This window comes from Pleurodeles waltl, chromosome 6 (genome assembly GCF_031143425.1).
Source record: "Pleurodeles waltl isolate 20211129_DDA chromosome 6, aPleWal1.hap1.20221129, whole genome shotgun sequence".
Taxonomy (NCBI): Eukaryota; Metazoa; Chordata; class Amphibia; order Caudata; family Salamandridae; genus Pleurodeles; species Pleurodeles waltl.
The window spans coordinates 1,684,120,427-1,684,135,710 of record NC_090445.1 but is presented as its reverse complement, the minus strand read 5'-3'; the positions used below and the strand labels follow the sequence as shown (position 1 = coordinate 1,684,135,710).

The 15,284-nt window shown below is 45.0% G+C and overlaps 1 protein-coding gene across 6 annotated transcripts in view; it reads left to right on the top strand.

Moving 5' to 3' along the window:
- Positions 1–15,284, top strand: part of NR6A1 (nuclear receptor subfamily 6 group A member 1) — a 685,712-nt gene that overhangs the window by 491,403 nt on the left and 179,025 nt on the right. For 2 of the 6 annotated variants that reach the window (XM_069241728.1, XM_069241725.1), the window contains exon 1: positions 14,271–14,408. The exons of the other annotated variants lie outside the window; for them this stretch is intronic. In XM_069241728.1, coding sequence (XP_069097829.1) covers positions 14,381–14,408 — 28 coding nt within the window. In that variant the 5' untranslated portion in view covers positions 14,271–14,380. Of the gene's footprint in view, positions 1–14,270; positions 14,409–15,284 lie in introns of those variants that run through there. 6 annotated transcript variants of the gene reach the window in all.

Sequence of the window (15,284 nt, the reverse complement as noted above, 5' to 3'; positions counted from 1 at the left end):
CGCCGAATCCTGGGTTGTGATCAGTGGTGTTCTGATGACGTGGCGGTGGAGGTGGAGCAGCCTCCACTTCACCGCCGACCGCCAGTACGGCTGCTGGCGGCTCGCCGTCCAAAAAAGGGCAGAGGGCTGCCAGCAGTCATAATACGCTGGGCCGGAGACCACCTGCACTGGCGGTCTTTGGCCCGGCAATACCTCGGTGGTCTTTCAAAAAGACCGCCGAGGTCCAAACGAGGACCATAATGTGTTAAGAATTACACTGGTAAAAATGTAAAAAAACTAAAATGCTAAATCTGTTGCTATTAGCTTCAAGTACAGCAACACTTGTAAGTCTGAGTTTATACAATACAACTTTACATCTCGATATACTATCTTCCTTATACTTATATACCCTTTCTACACAGTCATGCATTTACATATTTGTTACTTTATGCCTACTGTAGAAAAGAGAACAAATAACGTTCACTCTCTCCAATGCACTACAGTCTCATCCTGTACCTCTCTCAATATATCCTCTGTCTCCACTCTCTGATTCATCCCAAACCAGTTCTACCACTATGGTCTCCAAAGTAACCCTTTCTAGACTTTCCCCTCCTCTATCCCTCCTGGCTCACCCCAAAGAAGGTAGGTCTCCCAAACACTCTCTCTATATTCTTCCCTCGTGTATCCCTCCTTTGACTCATCCTAAATCACATTTTACTACTATGATGTCCCTAATCCCTTTCTACAGATTCTTCCCTCCTCCATCTCTCATTTTTACTGATTCCAAACCTCATCTTACTACTTTAACCTCCCAATTAACACTTTCAAAACTCTTCCATCTTCTATACCCTCCATTATCCTATTCAATCCAACTAGCAGACTCACTTGTCTACCACTTAAATGAACTCATATTTCCCTATCAATAATCCACCACTAATCCTTTTGTGTTCCGGGGTAGTGTGCTACTCGCTAAAAAGCGCTTTGACACCTCATCAGGTAATAAAATTGCAATTACAAAAGATGCATACTGTTCCTTAACTCTAAATGGTACTCATTTTATGAACCTCGAAAGGATGAAAGGCTGAGTGTAGCCACAGGGGTGTAAACCTGTGACAGTGGGGTCAAGTACTCATCCTCTGCAGTGGACGTGGAACACACACACACACACACACACACACACACGCACACACACACACACACACACACACACACACACACACCCCCGTGCGCTGTAAAGGAATGATCCTAAATTTAATGGATTGGGGAATATTGCAGACAGGCCATCTCTCAAACCATATTTGTTTGCCAGCTGTTCATACGTTAATATTGTGCATACAATGTTAGATTTTTAAAAAACTTAGTCAGCATGTAGCAGAAGTAATTAAAGGATACAAAAAAATAGATATGTGTTGAATATAATTAATGCAGATCTAAAATTATTAAAGATACGGTAAAAATATAAAAATGCAGTACACAAGGAAATAAAGATAAAAATCTAATCAAAATAGTAAAAGGTGGGATCGGTATATGTTCCCCAACATGTTTATCGGTAGCTTGAATGCGGTCGTATGCAGAGGACAATAACAGACAGTGATCTGAAGATAAATCCATAGAAAGGAAAGCTGTAGCATGGATGGGGCGATGGATCCCAGTCTGATGCCATGAGGAGGGAATCCATTTTTACTACTAACAATCAAGGCAATTTTGAAGCATGTTTCTGTGTCCCAGAGATCATTCCAGTCATATGTTGGACTAGTAGCAGGTTTTTGTAGCATCTAATGTAGTGAATCAAAGACCAGCTTGAAGGATGGAATGTGCAGATCCTCATGGTCTCTGCAGTAGCGTCGTATAGTCTCAGAGCAAGTGGGCAATAGAAGGTGATGCTAGGAGTCATCGTAAGTTTTCTGAGTGGAGCGAGGACCCTGGGTAGCGCCAGATGTCTTTAGTCTGTACGGTTACCTGAAGAATGTCTTCAAGTTCATTTTGGATCCTGACCCAAAGAGGTTGATTTTAGTACAGTTGGATATTCAGTGGAGCAGATTGCCACTTTTCTTTGTACCATGACAACAAGTGTTGGTTTAAAGAACAGCTTCTTGTGTGGTGGGAGGTGTCATTGGTGCAGTGAAGCAGTATGAAGCCCAGATGTGCTGTTGGAAGTCAATATAACATTAAAGCACGGTAGTCACTACAGCAGAGAACTTTAATGGTGACCTACTTACCAAATCTGGTAAGATTTATTAAGTCTGACCTTTATAAATTCCTTCAGCATGCCTTTGAATTCACTGATCTAGTCAACGAATTTCTTGTCCTCTTGTAAGGTGCATATATCACATCCGACTGAGATTTGGGAACGAAGGGGGAGAGCAAAGGCTGGTAATGGTGACAGGTTGTCTAGATCTCTCTCTCTCTGTCTGGAGCTGTTTCAGTGCTTTGGGATCAAGTGGATTAACCCACTTAAGGCCCAGTGCAGCTAAAAGGGCCATATGGGTAATAATGGAAATGGCTAGCCGGAAACCGCTTACAGGTTTCTGTTAAGCATGGAGTTTAATCCTGGATTTTTCTTAGTTTTCTACACTTGATCTGCCTTATTCAAATTACAGATCACTTTACATACTAGATTTGTATCCAGTACCATCTCTTTTACCCAGCAATGTACTCCATTTTGTAGTTTAGATTTCTGAGCATGTTGGATGGGAGATAGCATGTCAGGCTTGGTGCACAGCTCCAGCCTCCGAAAGTATTTCCTAACACTCTCATTTTAATGTTTTCTCCGATAGTTATACTAATCATGATATCCCTTCTCAATTTTTTTTCAAATAAAGAGGCTCATCAGTGGCCAGGGAGCACACTGTCCACACGGGGAGTGGATCTACTAATGCCCAAGCTGTAGCCCGTGCTTAGATGTTGTGAGATAAGCATTGGTCTGTCGTAGGTACCTGATAAGTGGTAGTCAATGCAGGAGTAACCATGGGGCGTACAAGAGAAGAATGAAGCCCTGCACCTTATGCACTGACTCTTCCACAATTCTTTAAAGACAAGATAGTTATAGAGTGACATTCATGTTTTAAGGGCCAGGGGTTTGAAGTTGTAGGGATGTTTATTTAAAATGGGCTTCTGGGACCTGATGGCAGTCCACCCTCACAAAGTGTCAATTATCATTAGTGTTTCCTGTATTCCTTTTCATAAGTCTGGTGAAATCAGCCTTTGAACCACAACTATTCATAACTGATAAGGGTCTGTCTGCCCCTTTATATAAGTATGAAGTTACCAGCCTTTGTGATTGCTTGTTAGGGCTCCACTTAGACATTAGCTTGCTTAACTATGAGGCTTACTAGCTCGTTAATTCCCTAGCCACTTCTCGAAAAAAGGATACTATCCACCCACCCTTATTAGGGATTCTTGCATTGTCTTAGTCTTATTCTGATTTTCTTGCACCAAATGAATATTGCCTTGAAATTAGGTCTGTATGACTCTGCTTTAGCCCTTTAACACTATGTGACATGACTTTTAATTTTAGACATTTAGTAGCTGGTTGTGAGTTGTTCAAGACATAGATCTCCACGTTCAAGGAGTAGAATAGCTTTAGAAATAATGCAGTGTTGATTGCTCAGCACCAATGGCTAAACTACCAGCTCCCCCCTGAAGCTCAGATGTGGAAAGAGTGATACCTGAAAGTAGAATAGATGAGTGAAACAAAGAAAACATGTAAACAATTAGCCAAACACAAGTTTAATACCATCACGCATTCTCAACATTAATTCCTACCTGGTCCCACTAACCACCTTCCTTGATGCATCCCAGAGTTTAACAAAAATAGAAGGAAACACTGAAAAGGAACAGTCAGGACATTCAGCTAAAATCTATTACTTAAGAGCTGCCAGCCCATACTAATGGCAGATTGTATAATATACTTGTGCAATCGATTGGACAGTTCGAGCTGCAAGATAAGCTGGAGAAATATGGCCTTGCTGATGTAGAAAAGGATGGAAAAGGAAAATATGTTAGTAGAGTGTGGTTAGGTAATAGGTTATGCGTTCATCCAACAGCAGAAAGTAATATTTGGGCCTGGGCGGAACTTGCAGAGTTTCACTCTGTAGAATTCTGCGAAGTTGCATAAAAACGATTCCGTGGAGTTCCGCGAGTAGGAGGAACGCGGGCATGTCATGCTTCTCGCGCAGATTTTTAACACCGGGAGATTGCTCCACTGTAGCAGGGGGTGCTGCTTCTTTCTGCCACTCATGTAGTTTTTCTACTCGAGTGGCAGCTTTCTCATCATGAAGAGTTGCATCCTGCAGAGACCGCCCACACTGAGAAATCTCTCTGGGGGGCAATCTGGCACCAACAAAAATCTCACTAGAGTGACATAAATTCTTCCAACTTAATGTGGGCAAGTCACGCACACAAAAAAACTCAGCCTTGCGGCGGTTGACAGAGTTTTGCCAAAACTCCGTCTTTGCAGTGGGTAAAACTCTGCAAACTCTGCTCGGGGAGCAGAACTTTTCACCTACCCCTAATAATATTACATTACCAGTGCAAATTTGAACCTTGAGGTGCTTGGCAGTTCTCTATGGACTGCCCGTACAACAAACTCTTCGCAAAGCACAGGACTAGAGGCTTTCTAATCAGTTTGTGTCAAATAAGAGTAAAGCTGTGCATTTTTAACAACAAGGACTGTTGTTAGGAATGCAACATGACAGTTTGACCCACATATTACATTTCAGATAAATTTGAAAACCTGTTTTGCAGAGACACGTGTAGTGTATGGTAATCAAATCCCAGGACATAGCAGAGTGCAGTGATACAAAAATAGAATGGAAAACAAGTATCAAGTTTGCCCGAGTTAGAGCTATTAGCGCTTTAAATTCCTAATTGGACTTTTCTTGCCACATAAATTGAAAATGAAAAGTAAAACAGTTGACATAAGCGAGCCAATTCAAAGCGTCACGACTGCCAAAAGCATGAGCACAAAGGAAAGAGACAAAAAGAAAAAAGTTTGCTCGCAGTCAAACGTATCAGCAGACGTGCAATTCTCCATGTAACAGGGTCGATGGCTAAAGAGGTAACAAAACTGCCCCAAGGAGGGACAAACGTAAACAATTTACCAATGATAACAAAGGATTTTTGAAAGGCAAGCCCATGAATGAGTGATAGAGATGTGCCTGCAGTGGGTGTTGGTAAAAGCCCACAGACAGATTACAACAGTCAGAGCGCTTGTGCACTCGACCTAAAAATTTAGTCTGCCAAAAATTTAAATCTGCCCTAGTATCCCAAAAGCAGAGACGATCTGGACCAATATGTTAGTTTCACGCCAGTCTTAATCAGGTCTCCAATCTAGAACTTGATGACCCATTATCTGACGTAATTTAGCGACTAGGCCCCCAATAAAACGAGCATGTCTAGCTTGCATTTTGAGTCCCGAGTAAAATACCAAAGTCTTACAGGATCTGTCATATCAGAAACCCAAAGGAGTTAAAGTTGAGAAAGGATATGGATGAGGTGATTTCATGAGTCAACGTGGCTCTTCATGGTGCACCGGGCCATTATCATATCAACATTATGTTCAGATTGTAAGCAAGGAACAGCCTTATCACTCTGGTCCTCAATTAGAGTTTGACGGAGGGGTTACTCCATGACAACAGTGATGGAGATTCAGTCCGCTGCAATATAAATCCCATTGTATTCCATGGGATAAATATTTTGGCAGATGGGATATCCGTCTCCATTGTGACACAGTAACCCCTCCGCCAAACGATAAATCAGGCCCTCAGTTAGCTGGGGTAAAACAGACGCCTGTAGTCGAAATTCAAAAGCACATCATCTTGTTAGTTGCCTCCAGTGTACTCAGATCAGTATCATTGTGAGATGCTCCTTTATGCTTTATCTTCATCCATCTGGAAATAATAAATCGGAATTCCAAGTCGTCTTCCAGTGCGCACCCTGAATATAGAAACCACAATATATTGATGGGGCATAATATCAAGGACAGAATATCGAAAATAAAATGTTGACAGGTAAGTCTAGAATTTCTACACCGAACTCCCCATATATATACTTAAGTGTTACATACGTCTCCAACGTACGTAAATGTGACGTTAGAAATCGTAAATCTGTAGTCACTTATCTTTCAATATTTTGTCCCTTAGTTTTCTGTCCTTGATATTCTTCCTATCTCCATATTGTTGGTGCAGATATTCAGTCGTACAATCACATCTCCTTCATCATAAGATTTGATTTAATGAGGTACCTTTTGTTGTGCATAGAGTACAACAAAAGTACTAGCGAGTAGTGCGATTTGAGTATTAGCGATTTAGACACCTTCCCAAGCTTGATTTCGTAATCCACCACAAAATCAAATATGGCAGTAGATCAGTAGTGTTAAAATCATGGCTTTAGGGGTTTGCTCTTTAGATAGGTGAGTGAGAAAGTATTCATGCTTCTTGATCTCAAATTTATGAGTGAGATTTTCTCCCATGATTTTGTTTTTATTACTATTACTTTAATTTCTCACATTTTGATCACTCTCACAACTTCTTCCAAGCTGAGCATCCTAACAGTACTTCTTATTTATCTATTGGTTTGCCCCATCTTTGTAGATCAGGTTTTCTGTATTTAAGGATGTCTGGGCAGCTCCAGTATCTTTGATAATGATGCTTTTTCTGTTTTCAGTGTTTTGATCATCAAAAAGAGGTTTCTCGAGATCCATCATCATGGCTGTGATGTCCATATGGATCATGTCAGTATTCGCTTGGTTGATCGTATTGATTAATGCATGGCGTCAAGCAGGTTAATTATCATTTTATAAGGCCTGATCTATATCGTGGCGGTATGTATACCCAATTTCAGTGGCAACAGAGAATACATGCTGCCACAATATTGGTCAGCCCACCTGATTCAAATGTGGGCAGACCATGGGACATAAGAGACTACTCCGTCTCAGCTGTTACCAAACCCCTCCGACAGCCCTGCGGAGTGAGGGCCTTAGGAGGCAGGCCTGTAGTTCTACTCACCTGATTTAGGCGGGTGAAATTACAGGTCAGTTTTCACTGCTCCTCACAGTCAGGATAATCCTGGCAGTGACCGGAAGTGAATACTGCTAAATGCTCCCCTCGCCATGGGAGAGGACTCCTCTTGTGAGGGAAGCATTGTCTTTTTTAGTTTCAAAAAGAAAATCTTGTTTCGAGACTTTATTTCTGAAAATAATAAAAAGGAACACTGTTTGGTGCAGGGCTCCACCGTGTTGGCGGAGCTCTGCACCAAACAGTGAAATGCACTGAGAAGAACCGCCAGTACTTTATAAATGGCCGCCAGCTTGGCGGTCGCTTATTAATCTAGTGGGCGGTCCCTCCGCCAGGGCGGTGGAGTAATTTACTCTGTCTCCCTTACGGAACAACGGGAAGTCTGCCAGGATTTAAATGTGGCCCTCAGCCTGTTCCACCCTACTGGGGGTTCCGTTTCGGTGCTTTCAGCAGAAGTGCAGATTGTTTCTTTGCATCAGCTCTTGGTCATTGTGACAGGATTTACATAACACATTCACAGGTGGAGATGAGCTAGTTGGCACCCAAGTGGTCTTTGTTTGTGACCCTGGATCTTTCCTTTTAAAAGGGGAATATGGGTACCAGGATGTGGGGCCTGCCATGACAGCTACCAGGCCTTTAGCATGGTCCAGTGCTTTTCACAGTGGAGACAGGCTCAGCTATTAACAGCAGTGATACAAACTGGAAACCTGCCTGGCCCATACGAGAATGATTATCAGCATGCTTTAAATTGGCACGGTAGGATGTCTTTTGGGGGCTACCGTTCTCTCTAATAATCATACCACATTGATGAGGGGTTTGAGGGTTAATGCCATAAGTGGTTTGCTTGTTGAGTTATTTTTACACAAGCAATAAGCTATGGTTATCTGCAAAGATGCCCACATGTATTTAATGTGCACTGATCTCTAAAGGTTGATCTCTACGAATATATAATAAATGTAATTTAAAAAGTTCCAGAATAGCTGTATATAGGGCTGTTTTATTGTTGTCATTTACCAACCACAGTAATTACTATCTTCACTTTCTTTTTTCATTGTTATTTTCTGCTATGTTCATTTTTGACTATTCATATAAATAAATAAATACATTTTTTAAATACATATATAACTTCGCCCATCAATCTAGGTGGTTTAAGATTTTCAGAGATGGCAGACAAACTCCAGTGCTAATGTTTCATTCTTTCTAATCCGTCGTCTCCTCATATTGAATGATATCGACTCTGCTACTTTCATTACATTTGTTAAATATATTCTGTGTGAGGTCCTTGTTAGACTTGTGGGTGAGGTTTCTGAGATTCAGAACAGTGCAAGCGGAATCGAGCCTTTGATCGGTATTGCCTTGTGCTGTAATGGTTGCAGAACAGATTCTGCCTGGCTTAAAGATGGCTGACTACTAACCTGCTCCAGCTTTACTTGCAAGGCCGGTTGCTACATTGGCGGTATTCGATGCTGCTGCAGGGAAAACAAGCATTTGCAATGCACTAGGGTCTCGCATTTCTCCAAGTTACAGCTATTAGCAGTAGTAAACTCCCAACTGGATTTTTTTTTCCACATTGAAAGAAAAAAACAGCACGATCGAGCTGCTACAGTTCACTCGTAGTGAAACCTATCGGCAAAAGTGCAATTATCTACGTAACCAGCAAAAGTGCAATTAACTATGTAACAGGGTCGATGTTATGCAAAGCGCTCGACTTCTGCCAAGCGAGATCGCGCTGCGAACAAAAGACAAAAAGTAGTCCACACACCTGACGGAGAAACAGCGAGCCGCGCATGTTTTCAGTACTTGGTCGCTGCACTCGAGCAGGGCTAACCACTGGAAAAGGCAAGATGTATGCGTGCCTTCCACTAATGAAAGCAAGCAGATTTCAACAGGCAAGCCCACGAACCAATGAAAGACACTGACGTGACGTCAACGGGGCTCCGAACCCTTTTCTGACTCCTAAAGCGATTCGCAAGCGAAATGCATGCGCAAGCGCATGCGACGCAGGCTCGACCGTAAAAAGACACAACGCTCTCAACAATTAGGAGCAGTCACCTTTGCGTTCATGCCCCTGTCACCTTGGTCACTGTGCAGAGGTGTAGCTACCAATGGGGCATCAAATGCAAAGGGTCCACTGAAACCTGATTATTGTTGTAGGTTACTCTCCTGCCATCAGTCAGGGGACCCATTTTTCTTTGCTTGCACAAGGCCGTTTAGCACCCTTGCTATGCTACTATGCTGTAGTCTTCCTTTGCCTCACATCGCACTGAGCTGCCCGTGCGGTGTTAAACGAAGTTCTGGTGTTCCCCCGTAACCCTGGGAAGAGGTCAGTTTGCACCCATGCAAGAACATGTCTTAGATGCACTAGGAGAGAACAGAAGATGGTGCAGATGAGCCAACAGGTAAGTACTTGGCATGTCTTGGGTCTCAGCCAGATTGAGGGGCACTAAACAGGCTTTGGGGGGAGATGCAGTACACTGCCTTCTGCTAGACGAAGGCAGTAATTTCCATAATTTCCATTTCTCTGTGTTCCTCACAAACTCCCATGAAGAAATCTGTTTGGTTGTTTCTGCAGCATAAAGTAATAGCTGACTCTGCCTGCCTATAGTCCAGGAATGGGAAGAGAGCTCCAGGTATGGCCATTGTCGTCAGCAGTAGAAGGCCCCCCCACTGTACTGGGATCGCCTTAACATTAATAATATCTTGGCATAAATATGATAAATTTTAAGTTTGTGGTGGGGACAAATTAAGAACTGTGACACTTTTTTCACAAGGTAAGAAGAACAAACCGATAGGGATTGTGGTTTGTTACTTCCATGTTCTTGTCCTGCAACCGGAATAGTTTCCCTGGTGGCAATGTACACCCTTACTGCTAAATTAAAAACTTTAGTTGAAGGTTCACATAGTCACATCATTAGAAGTCAGACTGACTTCTGCTGAGGCATGACCATTAATTTCACCTAGATTACCGCCTAGAATGGCCCTAAACATCTTTGAACAGAAAAGGAGTGACTGTCAGACATGCCACTGCCTTTGCGACAGTCCACCACTATCCCTCCTCCTGGTGCTAGAGGAACTTAGAATCCAAGAAAGTGTCCCAGACTGGATCTCCGCCTGCCTCCCAGAAAGATCCTGTGTCATTTCAATTTCCCATCACCAGTTTTTCAGGAAGCTGAATAAACTTCCTTTTCCCCATCGGTGCCTACTGCAGAACACAAAAAGATCTCATCAGACCCTTCAATATAACCTCATACAACTGCTCCGGGACACAATGATTTTCCTCAAGACATTCTGGATTAAAACATTGTCTCCGAGCCATCAAACTATGGATTCCTTGAAACCGTTTTAGACTTAATTCTGAAAGGCAGATCTTGGGCAAATCGAAGAACTGTCAACCTGCATCCATGTGGCCCTCGGGAACTCATCCTAGACCCCCTACATCTAATGAAGTAAGAATTCTATGGACTTGGGCTTCTTCATGATCCTCCCCAAGTGAACCAAGTCTCAAGAAGCTCTTTTCAGATCAGGCAAACTCACTGACACACCTCCCGCCACCTAATGTTCCCTCAAACTATAGGCCAGCTTCTGTGGTCCTGTTTCAACTACACAAACTCTATCTAAGGCTCTCACTTTTACAACTCAAATGGGTGCAAATAATTACAAGTGCAATAGTATTACTGCACCCTCCTCTTGAAGGACCACAACTCTTCAGCCATCCAGTCCCCTGGCTTACACTGACCAGACACTCTGCTTTTAAGGCAGCCTGCATCACTCAAAGGGTCATCCAAGGCACAGGCCCCTTGTTATTGCAGTGAAACAACTGAAATACTCACAGAATAGGACCCTCTGTTCCACTGATTACTTAATGTACTTGTAGGTGATCATCAGTTGGAGCTCCTTAGTTGCACATGGAGTCAAATAAGGGAATTCCCTCTAGGAACAGAAAAAAAGCATCCTGGTTTACTTGGAGCCCAGTAAGATGGTTAAGACTGACTTTTCACCATTAGGTGATGCAGTATCATACCTGCAGAATCAGAACCAAGCCTTCCAGACAACAAAGCTGTGCCTGACTGTACTCACAGACTAACAGAAGTGGAGGGATCGCTCAAAGATGGTGGGCATGGTCACATGCACGACTGTCTCTGACTCTCCTTGTTCGTCTGCATCGACTTGTGCAGCTGCAGGACTGCAGCAACAGTAGAAGTGCATGCCCCTGCTTTTCATGCAGGACACCCAGCACTCCCCACGTGGACCAGCACCACTCTCCGCACCACTGCAGCCTGGCCTCACCGTATTACACACCTTACGTGCTCTGTCTCTGACTACTCAGTGGTCTACTACAGGCTAGGCACAGAGACACACCCCTTTGGTCACCCATGCAAAACTCCCAAACTCTTCTCACATAGGCCACATTATATCCCCACTTTCCTCCATCCTAGCAGGACCTGTGATGCAACATGCTCCTTGTCCACGAAAGCTCCTCTGTGCCCCGAGTGGGAGCACCGCCCTACAAATGACATCCAGTCCAGACACTGGAACCCCCTCCCAGTCCTAGCCAATCTTTGAGAGCAAGAGAGCACTTATCAAATTAAGACCTTGCCCCTCTTCCTTTACCCAAGACAGTCCTTCTTACATTTAACAACAAAGGCTGAAAACAGCCTTTCTTACTCTTTGTTTGAAGGAATGAAGTCCAGACTCTCTGTTGAAGAAACATTGAAGTTGTGCAAGTAACAGTGCAAAGCCAGCCTGCCAAATTCAGTGATATTTCATACTACAAACTGTTTGTGCAAAATAATATTTTTCATGACAGTCAAGCATATTTTTTTGCTTATAAATGATGTATGTTTATCATGGACGTTTTCTAAATCAAACCGTAGTGTATGAATAACTCCTTAATTATAAGGTCAATTAATGAGACATTGTGATTAGTCCTCTTAGTAAAAATGCAGAATATTTTTGTCTCAAACTTAAGTGGTTCCTTTTTTCAAACTTGTAAAAAATTGGATTTGTTTCCCTTCTTCTTATTGTGTAAACACAGCAACTGTGATCTCATTTCTTTTCTCTCATGTATGCAAAATGGTGCAAATACTGTTTTGCTCCACTCCTTTTTACACGAACAACACAAATGGTGCAGATGGATTGTATGAATGGAGGCCCTGTACCGCTGCAGCGTTGCATTGATTGGAACCCTGGGACTGCTGTGGAGTAAATGAAGAAAAACGCCCTGGTCCTTCATTGGTGCTTGAATGAATGAAGTCTCGGGCATATGCTATGTAATGTTGTGTTGTGTTATGTGCTGTTATGTTAGTTTGTATAGCTCACAACTCATCTAGGGTGGCATCCTGGCGCTGCATGTGCATCCCAGGACTGTGGGTAGGTGAAGAAATAAGTGTTCTTCTGTTTCTTCCGCAATTCAAGAAAGGAGGAGGCGGCTCTGATATGTGGCCTCAAGAGTGAGGTAGTAGTAGGCATAGTGACTGCCGGATGTGACTGTGTATGCAGAGGGTCTCTGTGAGTAGAAGTCCTGCTTTAGAGCAGATGTCCTCCTGAGAGGAGATATCTGTCATGGAAGTTTATGCCTTTACTGAGTTACACAGGGCAGATGTTGGGTAAGCTTTTTATGTGTGCGTGAGAGGCTTGAAGAGTGCTCCTTTGTGGGTTGGGAACCAATGAAGGTATTTGAGGTGCAGGGTGATGTATGTGTGGTTGGGAGTAAACCTGGCTGATGAGCTTGTTTGTGGTGTAGTGTTCTGGTCAGTTGAGCATTGATTCCATGCATAGCGTGTGCTGCCGTAGTCCAGTGTGCTGGCGATAAGGTTCTGGGTGACGGTTCTGCCATTGTTGGTGGGGAGGGATTTGAAGATCCTCTTGAGCATCTTGGGTGTGTGGAAGCAGGAGACGGAGACTGAGTTCACTTGGATGGTCATAGTGAGTTGGTTGTTCATTACTATTCCAAGGTTCGTTGCATAGGTTGCCAGAGGGGGAGTGGGTCTGAGTTCTACAGGCCGCCTTGTGGAGTCTTCCAGTGGGGTTCTTTGCTGAAGATTACTAAATCTTCAGCTCACCTTCAGCTGCCCCTTCAGCTCACTCTTTCTGCTTTCTCCCATTGTGAGGCTTTTTTGTTTTTCTCTTCCTCCGTCTTTCCCATATGTGTCTTTTGCTGGCATAAATGCTTGAGGGAGACGAATAAGTGCCAGCCCTAAAAAATAAACCCCAGACCTAGTGGGAATGAATGTAACCCCTGTCCTTCTGTATTGTTTGAATGAGTGAACACCGGCCCTGCTGTAGTATGAATGAATGAAGCCCCAGTTTTGCAATAGTGTTTGAGTGCCCGGACCCCTGGTCCTGCTGTAGTGTTGGAGAATGATGCACCTGTCTTGTTGGAGTATTACAATGAATAAAGGCTCAGTCACGCAGTGGTGTTAGAATGCATGATCCCCGGGTCTTGCTGTAGTGTCAGTGAATGAAGTCCCCAGTCCTGCTGTAGTGTTTAAATGTGTGAAGCCCAGGTCCCGTAGTAGTGCTGGAATGAATGAAGCCCTGGTCCCCTGGTAATGTTGTAATGAATGAAGTCCCTGCTCAGTAGTAGTGTTGGCACTAATAAAACCCCGGTCATGTGGTAGTGTGAATGAATGAAGCCTCAGTCCTGCAGTAGTGCTGGAATGAGTGACACCCCGGTGCAGCAGTAGGGTTGGAATGAATGACGCCCGGATGCTGCAGTAGGGTTGGAAAGAATGAAGCCCCGGTCCTGCTGTAGTATTAGAATGAATGATGCTCCGATCCTGCACCACTAGTAGAGTGAATGAAGCCGCAGTCCTGCATTAGTGTTAGAATGAGTAAAGCCTGGTCGTGCTGTAGTGTGAATGAATGAAGTCCGGTTCAGCTGTAGTATAGGAATGTATGAAACCCGGTCCCGCAGATGTCAATGAACTTAGTCTGGTCCTGCAGTAGTATTAGAATGAATTAAGCCCGGCCGCAGATGTCAGTGAATGAAGCCCCCATCCTCCAGTAGTGTTAGAATGAATGAAGCCCGGTTCTGCAGTAGTGATAGAATGAATGAATGAATTGGATGGATGAATGAAGCCCTGTCCCGCAGATGGGAACGGATGAAGCTCCGATCCTCCGCTAGTGTTAGAATGAATGAAGCCCTGTCCTGCTGAAAGGTCACGCCCCGGTGCCCGTGCCCCCGGCTCACCTCTGACGCCCCCTCATTTGAATGTTAAAGGCCTCTCGGGTCTGACATCAGAGCCTATTTGCATAGGGCAGGGCTGCCCCCGTGCTGCGGCTCCGTGTCAGAGATGGGCTGGGGGCTGCATTGTTCGCATGCTTCGCGGATCCGGGGGCTTCGCCAATGATGCGCTCTAGGGGCTCCGGGCTCTTTTTCTGGAATGAAGGAGGATTCCAACTTTATGGAAGGTAATGGTGTCTGAGACCGGTAATGTCCGAGCTTGTGGTGTCCGAGACCGCTGGAGTCCACGGGGCGGATGACCGAGCTCCGTGGTATCCGAGACCGGTGAGGTTCGCGGAGCTTGTGCCCGAAACCGGTGAGGTTCGCGGAGCTCGTGTCCGAGACGGTGAGGTTCGCGGAGCTCGTGTCCGAGACCGGTGAGGTTCGCGGAGCTCGTGTCCGAGACCGGTGAGGTCCGCGGAGCCGATGTCCGAGACCGGTCATGTCCGCGGAGCTGTTGTCCGAGACCGGTGAGGTCCGCGGAGCCGGTGTCCGAGCCCGCTGAGGTCTAAGACCGCTGGAGTCCAAGGGGCGAATGACTGAGCTCCGTGATGACCGAGACCGATGATGTCCACTGGGCGGGTGCTGGAGACCAGTGATGTCCGTGGGGCGGGTGCAGGAGCCGGTGATGTCCGCGGGACGGACGTCCGCGCTCGTTGGTGTCCGAACGGTGCCCTGGACAGGTGATGCTCACGGACGGATGTCCGTGCTCGGTGATGCCCGAGCTCAGACCCCGGCCTCCGGGTCAGACAGGGGAAGGTCTCCGCTCGGGGTTTATCCCACCCCAGCGCCCTCGGTGGTCGCTCTGAGCGAGATCCAGGCTGTCACCGATGCCACTGTGTGTGCCCCCGGGGCGGGGCAGAGATGGGCTGGATACCGGAGGGTAGTGTACGGGAGAAGTGTGCGGGACACTCGGTGTCACCTCACGCCGTAAAGTGCCGGTACTGTCCGCTTCAGTCTCTGAGCTGGCCCTGTCCATTTCCTGTTATGATGCGGACACTCTCTTTTTCATCCTGTGGTGGACCGGTCAAAGTGCCGGTACTGTCCGCCCCAGTCTCTGATCT